Below are 17649 nucleotides of genomic sequence, written 5' to 3'. Positions count from 1 at the left end.
CCTGGAGAGTTTTGCCTGGGCTTGTTTTAAGCCATGAGGACACATTTTCAGCCTCATAACTTTACACATGAAATTGCAACCTATAATATTAAACTACAACAACAATGCTCAGTGCATCATGAGCCTTCCAAAGACACCTGACATGACAAATTTTGCATCAGATACCACATAATCATATTATAAGGATGAACATGGCGGTACAGGGTGTTCCCCTGAGGTAGAGTGTCACACCTGTCAACTATGAATTAGATTGAGACCACCAGTTTATGTTACACAGGTCACCAGAAGCCAGTAGATGGTAACAACTTTCAGTTACTATCACCTTCAGCTAGCTTTAGTCCATTAACCTATATGTGAAAAGCGTTCTAACCCATTAGCCCAGTACCACCTATTCTCTCATCACAGTTAGTTACACAACTGGAAACTGAAGCCTCCCATTTAGGAGAGACTCCCATTTCTAGAGGACAATTTTACCTTGAAAATATTTGCATAGATTCGGACTGGAAAATGGTGTGCAGTAAAGGAGATGAACAGTCTGAAAGCAAAGTCTTATCAATCACACACCTTACAGATAGTAGGCTTAAAGGGCTCAGTTCATCCTAGAGGATGAATCTGTTATAAGTGCATGAATCTTTGAAATCCTCCCAGTGGTCATTTGGTTAAGTGAGAAGATAATGAAATAGACAGCAATTGGCAGTCAGAGTTTTGAAAACAAAAGGGTCTGCTCCTCAGAGGTGCTGTGTGTCTGTATCTCTGATTAAAGTCAATGGCCAGTACAGGTGTTAAGCACCGCTAGAGATCATGCCCCAAAATGGCATATCCTATATTTGAAAGGATCCTTAGAAATGAGGAAGTTTCCATAACTGTGAGGGAGGCATAAAACAATCATAAGGAAATTCAGTCGACATACATAGAATGTCCTTTATTTAACTCTTTATGTACACCAGAACACTAGTAAATCCTGGGGGAAATCTGTGCAAAATTTTTTTTAAAATTCTGCATATTTTATTAGTCAAAATAACAATATAATCATGCCGGTTTCAATTATTTTGGTAATTTATTTTAAAATACCTGTCACAAGTATGTCTAACAGTACAGACAACAAAAGATTCAGGAAATGTTTTTTGACAAATAGATTCCTTACTAGGCATATGAATACAGAACTTTGAGTAATAATTCATTTATACTACAATACAGACTTTCCTGCATCCCTCAGAAGCAGTGCAAAGGCTTGTGGGGAGTCAGGGGTAATGGAGGAGCTGAGGGGGAGGGAAGTAATTGCTGGGCAGGAGCCTGGGAGTGAACCCGGAAAGTTGTTGAGTGCAGGTGGGAGAAGTATGGAAAGTTTTCTGTTTGTTTTTTGGGGGTGGGGGAAGGGAGGGAGAGATTGTTAGGGAGTTGGGGAGCCTCCCCCATGCAGACCCTGACTGACCCCCAGCCTTTCCCATTCAGGCACATCTGCCCTGTATCCATATGTCCCTGCATCCCTCCTCACCCCTGCACCACCTCTCAGCCACTCCCCTCCATCCTGTCCCCATAATGCCCTGCATCCCCACTTACACATTCTCATGAGGCCCTGCATCCCAACTCCCATTCAGCTACTGGCTCAATGCTGTTAGCCCACTAGCTCCTGTGCCCCTTCCCCAATCTGTCCCCCCCACTAGCCCCTCTGAACCCCCCAGCAGACCCATGTGCCTATTCCCCCCCCAATATCCCGTGTCCCCTCACCTGACCCCGTAGGCAGAGTGCTGTGAGGAACACAGCCTCTCCTTCTCCCTCTCTGAGGCTGGCTGCTCCAGTCCAGAGCCAGCTGCCCTCACTTCTGGCGCCACAGCAGCTACTGGTGGGCAAAAGGTGTAACTGCAGTGTCTCTAGCAGAATCTATTTTCTGGGGAGAAAAAAAAAAAAAATCTACGGAGGACATTAATTCTGTGCATGCACCAGAAGTGCAGAATTCCCCCAGAAGTAACACTAGGCAATAGATTTTTGCAGTAAGATCTTCAAGCATTTGCAGATTATAAACAAGGAAAAAATGGAATTGTTTGAGGTGGTGCAAGGAAAGGGAGTGATCAGAAAATTTTCCTGACAATGAGTTGTCTGAGGTTGTAGAACAATCTCCGCCGGGAAGCCCCTTCTTACCTAGTAAAATGGACAAAACACTAGAAAATGTACTGCAGGGAACAGTCCTGCACTAGCAGGAGGATGGTCTCTAACCATCTTGGCCTTTTCCACCACTAACATCTATGATAATGACTAGAGCACAGAATTGTGTTGATAAGCCACTGAATAAAATTGCAAAAGCATTTTGTGGCATCTGTTTTTATTTGATTTTCATTAACACCTTGTTCTGTTATCTACGAGTAGCCATCAGGACAACCATGACCTATTCTCTTTGTAAAACAGATTTCAGAGACCTCCATTAAATTCCCTTTGTGAGCAATGTTTTGCTTATTCCTTTCCTCTTAACTTGTGCACCTTCTACTATCTTTTCCAATAGCATAACTTGTTTCTATATAGTCATAACAAAACTAAAAGAAAAATTAATTTTATTTCCACTGACATCGATTAAACCCATACAGCCTATTGGCCTACTTGGGGTGCTAATGTATTCTGTTCATATTTTTAATAGGGATGTGCCAAAGGGGTCAATAAAATATTTTGATAGTGCCAGCTTTGTAATTCAGTTAGTGTAAATGCAGTTGCCAGAGAGAGCTTATTGCACCTGTCCTCTGGTATTTATATTACCTAAAAGACCCAGTCAGCACTAGGGACTGCGTAAATACTTATTAGAAGACAAGCCCTAGCCCAACCAGTGGACACTCTAGGCTTAGGTCTCTAAAGCTCGTAGTGGCTTTACATTTAGTTCCAGTTCCAACTCAAAGTAGAAAGTTTTATAAGTTAATTTTTTACTGACTTGGGTCCTGCATATCTTTTTTGGTACAGTAGAAATCTGCTGAGACAGCCGGAGGCTGGTTATAGGGGGTACACAATAGAGGTCCTTCTACTCTAGAACTTACTTCACCCTTTGTAAGGCCTGTATATTTACAGGATTTTCTGAAGAGCTGGAGCGTGGTTTGGGAGCTTTTCCTGGTAACCAAACTGATAAACAATTTTCCTTGTTACTGTGAAATCATAGCTTGGGGAATCATAGGCTTGCAGAATCATAGGCTGTGCACAGCTAACCAGGAGAGTGGATTGTTAATAATGATGGCCACAGGACTAGAATATCACACAAACTTGCAACTTGCCAGTAAACATTTATGGTTACGTTCCATAAAAGACCCTTTTTAAATGGGAGCACTGTGATAAAGGGAGCTGCTGACTAGCCAGTACATTTAATCAGAGGACTCATATTTTGGTCCTTTAAAAATATTTTGTAGCGTAGAGTTTCACTACCAGGTGGACGATTTACCTATTCAGTCATCTGTTCATGCCAAATTGCAGCAAGGTGACATTATGACTTGCATTGTGCTTTAGTTAAATTTTTAAAGCTGAACACCAGGGATATAGCTTCTTCTTTGATGAGGAATTCACTGGCATAAAATTTCAAGCCAATTTAATGGTGTGCTGCAAGTTCCCAAGACGCGTCTCAAGATGATCCACCAACAATAGTGCCCACTGGCTAAAACAGCCAGCCAGTAATAATAAAAAGCATAGCTATCCTAGCACCAGCTCTAGAGTTTTCAAAAAAAAGCAACTGCTACCAACCAGCCCGTTATACAAATCATCTATCACAAAACATTTTGCTGGTCCTAATATTTTAGAGACCTAAGCAACTGATAGTTCCTCAGAATAAAGCCAACTCTTGAGATTTGACCTAGTCATTCATAGCCCAATGAAATATACAAAAGCAGTCTCAGTGCTGTGCAAATATTAAACTATATGAAATTGATCCAATACGGTAGTGGGGGATACTTTGTGCAGCTGAGTTCTCCAAAACTTTAGAGGAAGTGTAGATTGGAGACAAACGGATAATAATGTGGGAGGTCCACTTTGGATAGAGTATAAGGGTCAAATTCAGCCCTGGCATTAATGGGTGCAGCTCACATTAATTTACGTAAGGGCTGAGCTTGAATGTCAAGTGAATGTCATTTCTGTTCTGATGGAAAGTAGTTCACAATTTCAGCAAAAAATTAAGCAAAAAATCCTAAACAGGCTCCCACAAGCTAAACTGGCCAATGATCAACAGCACATGTAATTACAAGCAGCTGCAGAAGTGTCCCAACTTTCAGCAAAGCCCGAGAAAGATACTGACACACCACTTACATTTGCTTGAGGAGAAAGGCTCATGTAAACACCACCATGAGACTCCACTCCAACTCTGCTAACTGTGGCAGTGAACAGCTGGTTATGTCTGCCATAAACTAGAATTACTGCATTCAAATGCTTATTAACAGTATTAAATAGCATATAGTTAGTGTGCTCCCATGCAACAATCACTTTAGAACCATTATAACTAGCTTTCCATAAATCTTCCTATCCAAAAGTAGAAACTGACAGTCTAGGAAGTACATATAGTTGTATGTAAGCATCAGTTTATTCAGTGTCGTCTTTAAAAGAGCCCAGTAAAGTGTTCTAAAAGTAAAGAACACACATGACTAAAAGGAATACTTGGTTATATTTAAGTATACTTGCCAAACAACTACCTTCCATAACAAGCTGTCCAGGATGTGGTTTAACATTAAGTTACAAAACCACCATAAATAATTTGATATGACAGGGAGGCAATTTTTTTTTCCCCCTGGAGAAGCCCGATACTTAACTTTTACTGAACACAAATGATTACTGAGCATTACATAACAATGCTGAATAATTGTTTTAAACTCCATTTCAAATTAGCAGAGAGGTGTGGCTTTGAGTGGGGGAATTACAGTCCAGTGTATTTGTTTTTAAAAGCTTCAGCATTCTTTAGTACACTGAAAAGAAAGGCAAGCACAAGATAAGGAAAATCCCCAAGAAAACAAAATCATGCTGAAAGAGTATATTTTGATTTGGTAACAGTTAATGAAAAATTAATGAGAACAGAATACATTTCATGTTTGAAGAGGAATAGGGAATAATTTTTTTTTAAAAATTAAGAGCACACCTTGGTTGCCTGGAATGCAAATGATACTGAACAGAGAAAACCAAACAAAGATCTCTGCCTTTTCCAAAGCACAGAACAAGTCCAAACCATGTAATTTCACTGCTTTTAAATGTACAGCAAACAGGTGTCTGGATTCATTATAAATTGACGGTTTAACATGAAAAATCTGTACAGATGAGAGAACTGGTTTGCAGTACGATCAACAATGCATTTTTCTCTTGCACAATTTCACAAAGAGTACAATCGGACTAAGTTCTCTCCAGTATGTATAGCCTCAGAAACTTATTACTCTGAGCCCTCTGCACAAGCAAAAGTGAGGATGTATAGTGAGTTCTACACTTGCACAGAGAACCCATTAGTCTTGAAGAGAGACTCCCTGTGCAGACTAGAAGGGACATATTAGCATTACATTTTTAGAAAGTCATAGAGAGTTGCTCCTTATTGAAAATGTTCTGAATACAACTTAATATATTAAGGTTCTCAGCTATCTGAATTTGAATAGTAGAAATATCTCTACTTATAAAGAAATACTAATTTTAAAAACACACCCACCAGATTTTACAATAAGAAACTGCTAATTCTACAGCTCTAAATATAGCAAGATAAAACCAAATACTGAAGAAATTTCAGGCTAGATATTGTGGTGAGACTCCCCTAAGGACATCAGAGCTGCAAAGAAATCATAGGTGAGGTGTGCCCAAGAAGTAAACTTTGTGATGTTTGTGTTGCAATATGCCTTTGAAGGCTGAGAATGTACCTTGCTGTGGCCCAGTTTTAAACCAGATCTGTCACTTCTATTGGAAATGTTGTAGCACAGAAAGAAAAAGCCTACAAGTATGCAAGGAGACTGATGATTATAAATGCAGCCAATATATGCTTTTAAAAGATATACAATCACGTTACTTTAAAAATAAAGAAATATGAACTTTATTCCATAAGTTATTCCATCATCATTAGAGGTAGAGAGGATAAAAAAAATAAATACAATAGCCTGTAAGTTACTTATGATGGAATACATATATCTGGGCAGAATTGTCTCTCAAAATGACAAAATGTCTTGGAGCTTTTTGAACCATTTGCCTTCAAATTCTATAGCTGATGTAGTTACCAAGGATGTCAGGGCTGAAGGGCCTACAGATTTTATCTCTCCCTGAACACCCTCTTTCAGTTTTTCTGGAATGAGATCCTCTCCCATAACCTGCAGGTGAAATAAAAAGGGGGAAGAAAAAAACCCTGAAAAATTAACAGCAGGGAAAATAATACAGTTTACAGCAGTGGTTCTCAAAGCCAGTCTGCAGCTTGTTCAGGAAAAGCCCCTGGCATGCCGGACCGGTTTGTTTACCTGCCTCGTCCGCAGGTTTGGCCAATTGTGGCTCCCATTGGCCACGGTTCACCGCTCCAGGCCAATGGGGCTGCAGGAAGGGTGGCCAGCATGTCCCTTGGCCCGTGCTGCTTCCCGTTGCCCCCATTGGCCTGGAGCGGCGAACCGTGGCTAGCGGGAGCCACGATCGGCCAAACCCGCGGACGCAGCAGGTAAACAAACCGGTCCGACGAGCCAGGGGCTTTCCCTGAACAAGCAGCGGAACGGCTTTGAGAACCACTGGTCTACAATAAATAAACATACACTTACATCTAGGAACACTAATAATACAACCGAGCTAAAATTTCCAGCACATGGTCAAACTGTTCACCTACTGCATTGTGCAACAAGAATGGGACACTGAAGGCCCATGTGACATAGCTGCAAAACTCCTCTCAGTTGGTCTTGGCTGTGCTCTGATGTTGGGGTTTTTGCTCACAGGATGAAAGTGAGAAACCTCAATGCCAAATATAAATTCAAGTAATTCACACACGGCAGCAGCAGCAGCATTTTGATTTCCCAGGAAGGCAGGCATTATACCAACAAATGCACAAGAAGGGAGTCATTTCCTTTCCCATATTTCTTTGTAATGTACTAGATAATCTGCATACTACTGCCCTCTAATGGATGGAATCAGTCCTGCTCTAAAGTGTCAGCTTGCAATGGACTTGCCTTTTAGTGGCTGATTAAATAAAAAGTATAAAGCCCTACTAGTGACAGCAAAAGGAGATTCTCCTTGAGTTCAAAGTATATAGATGCCTATGTGTCATGAACTCAACACCTCAAAATCCATCTTTGAGGCTGCATGTTTGTAATCTCTATGAACTCAGACATGGAATATATTCCCACTCTTATGGCACCATCTAAAACTAGTATAGAACCTAGTACACAGAATAAGACGACAAAAATTAATACTGTTAAAATAATTATTGCAAGGAAGTTTCAGTTTGGTTTTCTGGAAAACTAATAAGAAACTGGAGTGTTTAATAAGACTCCATGTGTTCTCAGTTTGTTGTATGTTTATAATTTTCTCTCCTGGACACATTTTTCTTAAAATGAAACTGTGTCCTAATCAAAGCAAAAACAATCAGGTAATAACAGAATACCCCAAAACAACAGGCACCTCTTCAAAGTACCTACAAATGTAAGTCTGAAGAGTCGGTGCTTACATAATGCCCCTTCCCCAGGAACATTTCCAATAGACAAATCTCTGCAAACTAAGTGGATCAATATAAGACAGTGTCTATGAACTCTTGTTTCACAATGAAATGGTACACTCACCTCAGTAATCAATAGCAAGGATTCTTCCTTTAAACCAAAACCTTTTACTTTGTCTTCAGTTTCCTGCTGAGCCTTTAAATTCTTCTCCAGAGCAAAGGATGACTGTTGCAACTGTGTAATCTGAAGTAAAAGCCTGAAAGTAGAAAGTCTCAGTGAAAATATGCAGCCAATTCAGAGGAGTGCTGACTGTAAAAATATTAGACAACATGAAATCAAGTCTTTTTAAGTATTGTTTTAAAACAAACGTTTTTTCTTGGGATTTTTAACCAGGGAAGTGGAGAAAGAGGAGAAATCTGTACACATCTGTGCAGGTTATATTATACTCAGCACTGTGATATGAGATACACCATGGTTTGATATGGGATACCCAGCTTCAGCGTTCATCCTATGCTCAATATCTGATTTCAGACTTAACAAGAAAGCAGCATCTTGCCGCATATAGAGATGACTATCATTGTAAACAGGAGAGAGAGAAACTTCAGTTTTAAGGCAAAAAGGCACCTTAGATTGCGGGGGAGGGATAGCTCAATGGATTGATCATTGGCCTGCTAAACCCAGGCTTGTGAGTTCAATCCTTGAGGGGGCAATTTAGGGATGTGGGGCAAAAATTGGGGATTGGTCCTGCTTTAAGCAGGGGGTTGGACTAGATGACCTCCTAAGGTCCCTTCCAACCCTGATATTCTAGGATTCTAAAGAATCTCGTAAGTTCATACTCATCTCCACACAAACTAGTCCTCAGACGTGGCTCTAAAATCTTTTAGAACTGTACCCATTTCAGAGGAAGTGCTGCAAGCCTCAACATGATGCTTTTAGTGCATTTATAGACAAGCTCTTTCACCAGCAGAAGTTAGTCCAATAAAGATATTACACCTCACCCACAGTTTTAGTACAGAACCTTATTCGCTGAGGGGTGAAATTCATAGGAACCTCTCTCCCCCCTTTTTGAGGGACAGTTATACCTCACCTGTTCTGAGGTGTACACTAAACATTTTAAAATTCCACAGGATGATTTTAACATATTCAATGACTTATGAAAATCTTGGATTTCTTAGAGGCAAGGACAGAAATTCATAAGAGCTCATTTCTAATAATTTTTGTCAAAGATTATGTTTTTGGTTGGGAAGAAAGGGGGAAGAGAAACAGTTATGCAATTCATTGTTTTCTCTTCAGCCAACTGTCACAGAATTAAATTTATTTTTCAACTTCATCCATTGTGGAACCTGGTGAATTATAAAAATAATTCATTTTTCTCTGAGCTATCTAAGCTGCAAGCAAATAAGACAGGCTGTATAACCAGGAAGGAAGTCAGCTATCCCTCTCCATTGCTCAAGTTGTTGCTGTACCATGAATTCCAAAACTAAAAGCAGCACGACAACGGAAATAGCACAGTATTAGTAGTGTAAGTATGGGAAGCTTTCCATGTAAAATCATTTTTAAAAAGACCATTGAGAATATATATTACCACTTTAGGGTATTAAGGCAAAGAATTTAAAAAATTGAATTAATTTACATTTCATCCATTCACAAGAGTGGATTGCTTTTTGCATTCAACTCAGATTGCACAGTGAAATCAGACTGGTCAGTTTTATTTTCTGGTGCTCTTGCAGTAGTATGTTTGTGTGTGTGTTTGCAACAATGAGGGAAATATTTAAATTGACAATGTCAAATTTTGATATTAAGGTTTAGGAATACTACATTTTTAAAATAAAATCTTTTTGGACTAAGGGTAGTTAAGGTTTTCCCTTTAGTTATATATTTAGTTACCTTGTTCTAACAAAGGAAGCACATGCCTTTATCCAAACATCTTTCAATGCTTCCTGTCCCCAGAACTCAAAGGTAGCATGTTTCATTTTGTCCCGTGTTTCACATTCTTCTGTGATATGGAGGGATCCCTCTACCATGTGGTTATCGCTGTAAGATACTGAGCTGTCTCTGATTGTTTTTGTAGAAAGTGTTGACCAAACGTCTTCTCCCCCGCTATGCGTTTTGTGACATTGAAGGTTCATTTCTTTTCCAAACAGTCCTGGTGAGGTTTGGAAAACTTGGTCATTTGCACTACAATCTTTGCATTGAACAAGTTTTGTTTCTGAAATGAATGATGGAGGCAGAGTCTGTAAAAAGTACATATAAGCCTCAGCAAGTAGCTTCCAGTTCCATGGGTTAAAAGGATGTAAGGAAATCAGTTGCTGTAGGCATGTGACCTTTTTCTTGATATTTTTCAGGCGACAGTAAATGGCAAACTGCAGGTTGAGGACAGTTGTTAAATGATCTGTGTTAGTTGCCCCATTTCTCTAGAAACAAATTATGACAGATTAAATACAGTAGAATGGACAGAGTCATCATTGTTCAGGAGGATATTTTTTCCAGTGATGCACAAATCCCTCCCTCCACTTATGATTTCCAAAATTAATTCTCCAAATTCTGTTAAATATTTTAAAGATAATCTGATATAATGATGTGCAATCAGCCACAGCAGATTCAAGAATGCACTCCCCTAAGTGGTGCCTTATCCCAATCTGACATTATCATCCTTGAATTTTATCACCACTTATCTTTTTTATAATTTTATACTGCCACCCATCGACACAGTATCTTAGTGTCTTCCACATAAAACAGCAAAAGCAAAATCCCTAGTGGACTTCATGAAGTCTCTGGCACTTCTCCTTTTACAGGAACAGAACTCTGCTTGGGGTAAGATTTTTGGAGGCGTGTGGGAGGAGTTGGTAGCGAATGCTTGGGAGTAAGAGGGTGTTCAAATTGGGGATGCCACTTACGGTGAAAAGGTATGGACTATTCATTTACTCCCTTTCTTAATTACATTAATCCTGGCCAGAAGAGCAAGATTCTACTCCTCTCTAAGATTACCACCAACACTTTTGTGGCAAAGCATTTTAATTTGTAAAGAACAAATACATATATTAGTGACAACCACTCTCCCTTTACCAAACATTCCTTGCACTGAGCTCACACAAAGGGGTTATTTTACAGGAGAAGGATATTTTTTCAGAAAACAGTTATGTGTTAATAAAAAAAAAAAAGTACTAATCATGGTAGGGTGGGTGTGTAGGTGTTGCGGGGGGTGGGGGGAAAGGACTGCTTAACTAACCAGTTTTTCTGCAATATCCAGAGCCTCCTTGTGCCTTCCTAAGTGAGCTAAACACCGAGCTTGGCCCTCTTGGACATCTCTTCTCATTGCAACGTTACTGGAAGGTAACAGCAGCAAGCAGCTTGAGTACTCATACAGTGCTTTCTAGTAGGATGTTTGCAAAAATAAAAGTTAAAATGAAAAGCAACAGGATATAGGACTAAACAGATCTAAAAGAAAAAGATCAAAAGCTATAACTTAAATATGCACCACAATTACAGCTATAATCTGAATGGATAGGAATTCGAAGATCAAATCAACAACCTATTTTGTTTAAGGTGACCTGCCAAGTACTTTGAAAAACTGGGCATGAGCTGGCTTTTTAGAGGGGGTGTGGAGAGAAATGGTGAACTTCTTTATTATGTATAAAGACTAATAAGGAAGATGAATATAAAAAGTGTTAAACACAATCCTTCAGGTTGATGAACAATCTCAACTATCACTGATGTAAATGGGGTTTGCTCAGCACATGAAAGGACCATGTACTCATTCGGGAAAAAAATAAAAGGTTAAAAGAGAGCAAGGAAGGTCTGAGTATCAGAAAACATCTGTAGAAATCTAATAGCTCAGCCGATAAATCAAGCCTTACAAAATGTATTTGATCACAGAAACCATTTTTCATTTGGACCTAGTCGGTTTTAGGTGGAATCCGCTATATTTAAAGTTTTGAGCTTTATCTACTTGAGGTTCCCTTTAAGAACTACAGGACAAACATTCAAGCTGTTGATGCAGAAAGCTTCAATAATCCAAGATCTCAACCTGACTCATATCCCTGTTTCACAGAAAGTACTGGAACCATAAAAATACCTGAAACTCTTGTTGTCTGTATGCCAAATCCCCTCTGAATTTTTTGGCAGTTAGAATTTCAACATTGTCCTTGCTGTTTGCTTCCTCACAAAACCACTGTAAACACAAAGGAAAATATTCAAGTGTATTGTGGAAACTGAAGTTATGATTTTTAACTTGGCTATTAAGCAGTTTACAACAACAAACTACTAATGTCAGGACTGAGTACAGTATTTCAGGATGAGACTACACAGCAGTAGATTTGTAAGTGGGGAGACAGCATGAGGGCCAATGCAGCCATCATATTTAGAACAGGGTGAGCAAACTTTGGCCTAGGGGCCAGAAATGGCCTGCGAGCCATTTTAAGCCAGCCCGCAAGCTCCCGCTGGGGAGTGGGGTCTGGAGCTTGCCCTGCTTTGGTGCTCCAGCCGGGACATTGGATCTGGGGCCGCACCACGCGGCTTGGCCCTGCTCCGGTGCTCCAGCTGGGGTGCTTGGTTGGGTGCCGCACCATGCGGCTCCTGGAAGACGTGGCATGGCACTGGTCTGACTCCTACACACTCCAATGGCCCCCTCTGGTGCTCCAATGGGAGCTGCAGGGGCGGTGCCTGTGGATGGGGCAGCGAGCAGAGCCGGTCACCCAGCACCACCCCAGAGCCCACACCCCCAACCAGAGCCCTCACCTCCTCCCGCACCCCAACCCCAATTTTGTGAGCATTCATGGCCCACCGTACAATTTCTATTCCCAGATGTGGCCCTCAGGCCAAAAAATTTGCCCACCCCTGATTTAGAAGCTACCACACCAAGTTCACAAACAAGTTCACCATAATGGGTAAATATAATACTGCATTAAATGCAAACATTTATGGTACTATAAAGTTAAGATTGTGAACCAGACATCTAAAAAATAAGGAAATTAAGAAGTTAAGGTTTCAACAGCAATTTATCTCAGGTAGGTTACACAGCCTCTGTATTTTATAGCAGCAGTTCTCAACCTATTTCTTTCCGAGGCCCCCTCCCAACATGCAATAAAAACTCCATGGCCCACTAGTGCCACAACAACCGCTTTGCTGCATACAAAAAACAGGGCCGTCGTTAGGGAATAGCACGCAGGGCAGTTACTTGGGGCCCTACATCACAGGGGCCTCCACAAAGCTACATTCCTCAGGCTTCAGCCCCTGATGGCAGGCCTCGGGGCTTCAGCCCCAGAGAGTGGGTCTTTGCCTTTCTGCCCTAGGCCCCAACGAGTCTAATTCTGGCCCTGCTTGGCAGACCCCCCTGAAACCTGCTTGCAGCCCCCTAGGGGGCCCCAGACTCCTTGTTGAGAACCATTGTTTTACAGCATACCCAAGTACTGGCAGGCTGAAGTGTATAGTCAACAAATAGAGTAGAAATCTAAACTTTTCAATTTCCTGATTCACATTCTTGGTTTTCTCAATCTTAATGTTGCATTCACAGTCATTTTCACTTCTTCTTTTTTTTAAAAGAAAGATTAGAGACATGCTGCTGAAAAGTTTTCACAAAGTTCTCCCCCTTCTAAAGTGTCACAGCAGCATGACTATTCTATTTGACAGATTCTTATACCATCCTCATCACCATAGTATCTAAGCATCTTCCAGTAGTGCCTTAATCACCATAACTAACATTTGCCATGTGAGGTTCATTCTCTCTCTCATCCTCTCCTCAGGATGTGTTAAATGGAGAGTTTTGGTTTGGTAGAGTGTGGGTGGAGGCTGGAGGAGTGTGTGTGTTTTAAATGTACATGCTGCTATATATTTATGTTACAGTAGACAAATGACCTACACTCAGAAACACTGTAAAGACAACTCTCAAAGCCAAGGTGGACTATCTACTGTCAGCACTCATTTTACCATTTGGACACCGTGAAAAACTGTATGGATTATTATTTGTATTACCATAGAAGCCTCAGTCATGGACCAGGACCCCAGAGTGCTAAGTGCTGTATGAACACAGCGCAAAAAGCCCCAGCCCCAAAGAGTTTACAATCTAAGAAATGGATACAGGTCTAATGCACATGGGTGAACACTGCAGGCCCCATTCTGCTCTCACTTAGACTAGGCACAGATCTGGCACTGCAAGAACCCCACCCCCCAACAGTGGCATGGCACAGCCCCTTCCCACAATGCCCCCCCCCCACTACCCATACAACAGTGTCCCTCAATCCAACCCCCCCAACAGTTCACCTGACCCAGCCCCCACACACGTTACCGCCCCAATAGTGCTCCCCAGCCCAGCCCCCACTGCCTGTACAACAGTCCTTAAGACTGCCACCTTTCTAATTGCTGTTAACCAGACCCTGCAGGCCCTGCTCCGCCTCTTCCCCTAAACCCCCATCCTGTTGCTCATTGGACATCTCCACATCCCTCCCCCCAGCTGGGCTCCCTCTGCTGAGTAGGAGTTGGTGCGGGTTAATGATCTGGTGCCTCCCCCTGCCCTGTGGTAACCAGACTGTTGGTGTCCACTCAGTACATCTGACTGGACACTGCCAGGTCCCTTTTTCAACTGGACTTTCCGGTCAAAAACCAGATACCTGGCAACCCTGACATGGTATCCAGACGCCAAAAACTTGACTGTCTGGATAAACCCCAGACAGGTGGCAACCATAACATGGCCCCCAACTGCCCGTACAACAGTGCCCCCCCCAGCCCAGCCCCCACCGCCCATACAACGGTGCCCCCACAGCCCAGTGTTCGCCAACCCCCTAACAGTGCTCCCCAGCCCAGCCCCTGTTGCCCATACAACAGTGCCCCCCAGTCCAGCCCCCCACTGCCCATACAACAGTGACCCCCAGCCCAGTGTTTCCCAGCCCAGCCCCCACTGCCCATACAATGGTGCCCCCCCCCAGCCCAGTGTTTCCCAGCCCAGCCCCCCGACAGTGTTCCCCAGCCCAGCCCCCACTGCCCATACAACGGTAACCCCCCAGCCCAGTGTTCCCCAGCCCAGCCCCCACTGCCCATACAACGGTGCCCCCCCCAGCCCAGCCCCCACTGCCCATACAACGGTGCCCCCCCAGCCCAGTGTTCCCCAGCCCAGCCCCCACTGCCCATACAACGGTGCCCCCCCCAGCCCAGTGTTCCCCAGCCCAGCCCCACTGCCCATACAACGGTGACCCCCCCAGCCCAGTGTTTCCCAGCCCAGCCCCCACTGCCCATACAACGGTGACCCCCCAGCCCAGTGTTCCCCAGCCCAGCCCCCACTGCCCATACAACGGTGCCCCCCCCAGCCCAGTGTTCCCCAGCCCAGCCCCCACTGCCCATACAACGGTGCCCCCCCCAGCCCAGTGTTCCCCAGCCCAGCCCCACTGCCCATACAACGGTGACCCCCAGCCCAGTGTTCCCCAGCCCAGCCCCCACTGCCCATACAACGGTGACCCCCCCAGCCCAGTGTTTCCCAGCCCAGCCCCCACTGCCCATACAACGGTGTTCCCCAGCCCAGCCCCCACTGCCCATACAACGGTGACCCCCCCAGCCCAGTGTTTCCCAGCCCAGCCCCCACTGCCCATACAACGGTGACCCCCAGCCAAGCCCCCACTGCCCATACAACGGTGACCCCCCCAGCCCAGTGTTCCCCAGCCCAGCCCCCACTGCCCATACAACGGTGACCCCCCAGCCCAGTGTTCCCCAGCCCAGCCCCCACTGCCCATACAACGGTGCCCCCCCCCAGCCCAGTGTTCCCCAGCCCAGCCCCACTGCCCATACAACGGTGACCCCCAGCCCAGTGATCCCCAGCCCAGCCCCCACTGCCCATACAACGGTGACCCCCCCAGCCCAGTGTTTCCCAGCCCAGCCCCCACTGCCCATACAACGGTGACCCCCAGCCCAGCCCCCACTGCCCATACAACGGTGCCCCCCCCAGCCCAGTGTTCCCCAGCCCAGCCCCCACTGCCCATACAACGGTGACCCCCCAGCCCAGTGTTCCCCAGCCCAGCCCCCACTGCCCATACAACGGTGCCCCCCCCAGCCCAGTGTTCCCCAGCCCAGCCCCCACTGCCCATACAACGGTGACCCCCAGCCCAGTGTTCCCCAGCCCAGCCCCCACTGCCCATACAACGGTGACCCCCCAGCCCAGTGTTCCCCAGCCCAGCCCCCACTGCCCATACAACGGTGCCCCCCCCCAGCCCAGTGTTCCCCAGCCCAGCCCCACTGCCCATACAACGGTGACCCCCAGCCCAGTGATCCCCAGCCCAGCCCCCACTGCCCATACAACGGTGACCCCCCCAGCCCAGTGTTTCCCAGCCCAGCCCCCACTGCCCATACAACGGTGACCCCCAGCCCAGCCCCCACTGCCCATACAACGGTGCCCCCCCCAGCCCAGTGTTCCCCAGCCCAGCCCCCACTGCCCATACAACGGTGCCCCCCCCCGCCCAGTGTTCCCCAGCCCAGCCCCCACTGCCCATACAACGGTGACCCCCAGCCCAGTGTTCCCCAGCCCAGCCCCCACTGCCCATACAACGGTGACCCCCAGCCCAGTGTTCCCCAGCCCAGCCCCCACTGCCCATACAACGGTGACCCCCCCAGCCCAGTGTTTCCCAGCCCAGCCCCCACTGCCCATACAACGGTGACCCCCAGCCCAGCCCCCACTGCCCATACAACGGTGACCCCCCCAGCCCAGTGTTTCCCAGCCCAGCCCCCACTGCCCATACAACGGTGACCCCCAGCCCAGCCCCCACTGCCCATACAACGGTGACCCCCAGCCCAGTGATCCCCAGCCCAGCCCCCACTGCCCATACAACGGTGACCCCCAGCCCAGCCCCCCGTGGGCCCGGCCCGGGGGCAGAGGACACTCCCCGGGGGCTCCCGCGAGCCGCCGCCCCTCACCCGAGGCTCGCAGCGCTTGGCGCTGTAGGCCGCGCAGCCGCCGCCGCCCCGGCCCCTGTCCCTGCTCCGCGCGAACACTGAATCCTCGAATTCGGACCCCAGCGCCGGCTCCATCGCCCCAGCACAACCGGCCTCCCTGGCCACAGAGTCCCGGCTAGAGCGCCCCCCGTGCGGGAACAGATAAAGCCGTGGCTAGAGTGTCCCCTGGCTGAGCCTAGCCAGAAGGCGGTGCCGCGCAGCGGCTAGCGTGCTCCCCCACGGAGACCATAGAGAAGCGCGGACCCGCGCCCGGAGCGTCTCCCCTGATGGGGTACTGAGCAAAAATCAAGGAGGACGCGGCTAGAGAGTCCCTCCCTGGCTATAGAGATGCAGTGGCAGCAGCTAGAGTGCCGCCCCGTGCTTCCGGGAGCCGTCTCGGGTTCGGCCTAGGCGCGCCCGCGGCGGCCCTGCCACTGGGAGGGGAAAGAGCCGAGACGCTGGTGGGAACCGAGCAGTCAGAGGGCATTGGGTCAGGCACTGCGCCCCAGGGCCGCCCGGTGACTGTAGCTCCCGGCATGCAACACACCTTCCTCTGCCAATCGGGGGTGTCAGACGCGGAAACCAGAACTCCCAGCATGCAATGCTCTGTGTGCTGGGAACTGTAGGCCTTTCCATGCCCCACTGCATGCTGGGAACTGTAGTCCGAGGCTGTGGCCACGCAAAGGTCAGAGGCAGGGTAGGAGCTGCTCCCGGAGGCACGTGGGCTTCTCGCCACTTTCTCATTTATCCCCTGCCCGTAAAGTTAATATTTGCATTAGCACCAGCCACCAGTATCCAAGATCAGGAGGAGCATTGCCAGGAGATGGAGGGACGTGGTTATTCCCCTCTATTCGGCACTGGCTAGGCTGTTCTCAGTTGTGGCAGCTGACAGCACCAGGAGCAATGGTCTCAAGTTGCTGGGGGAGGTCTAGGTTGTGTAAGCAGAGTCAGTATGAGGCCACCCTGACATCTGGTGGTGAGGTGTGGCAAGTCCTGGAAAAGAATTTCAGGGGCTGATCTCATTTGCATAGGCACACCCACCCTGCCTAGAATGAGGCCATAGCTGCCCAAATGGTCACTTGGGCTGCTGTGGGATCCCCAGTGTCTCTGTTATTGGGGCAGGAAGAATAAATTG

At 46.2% G+C, this 17649-nt stretch overlaps 1 protein-coding gene across 1 annotated transcript; it reads right to left on the bottom strand.

Moving 5' to 3' along the window:
- Positions 1-1720: 1720 nt before the first annotated feature.
- On the bottom strand, positions 1721-17042 carry C2H8orf76 (chromosome 2 C8orf76 homolog). The gene is made up of 6 exons (XM_073330210.1): positions 16497-17042; positions 11680-11775; positions 10834-10977; positions 9492-10018; positions 7728-7860; positions 1721-6284 (listed from the first exon to the last, which is right to left on the bottom strand). Exons 1-6 carry the CDS (start codon positions 16608-16610, stop codon positions 6126-6128), a joined length of 1173 nt encoding a protein of 390 aa, XP_073186311.1. The 5' UTR covers positions 16611-17042; the 3' UTR covers positions 1721-6125.
- Positions 17043-17649: the final 607 nt, after the last annotated feature.

The sequence above is a fragment of the Lepidochelys kempii genome, chromosome 2 (genome assembly GCF_965140265.1).
Source record: "Lepidochelys kempii isolate rLepKem1 chromosome 2, rLepKem1.hap2, whole genome shotgun sequence".
NCBI classification, from domain to species: Eukaryota; Metazoa; Chordata; order Testudines; family Cheloniidae; genus Lepidochelys; species Lepidochelys kempii.
The sequence above is the reverse complement of the archived record's forward strand: the minus strand, read 5'-3'. Positions and strand labels throughout refer to the sequence as shown.

What these genes read in the sequence shown, in the direction of transcription:
- C2H8orf76 (XM_073330210.1), bottom strand. Translation starts at nt 16,610, where the DNA reads ATGGAGCCGGCGCTGGGGTCCGAATTCGAGGATTCAGTGTTCGCGCGG. An exon ending in ACAGACAACAAGAGTTTCAG is followed by an intron (nt 10,978 to 11,679) that starts GTATTTTTATGG and finishes ACATCCTACTAG; the next exon opens with AAAGCACTGTATGAGTACTC. An exon ending in TGGATATTGCAGAAAAACTG is followed by an intron (nt 10,019 to 10,833) that starts GTTAGTTAAGCA and finishes ATTTGTTTCTAG; the next exon opens with AGAAATGGGGCAACTAACAC.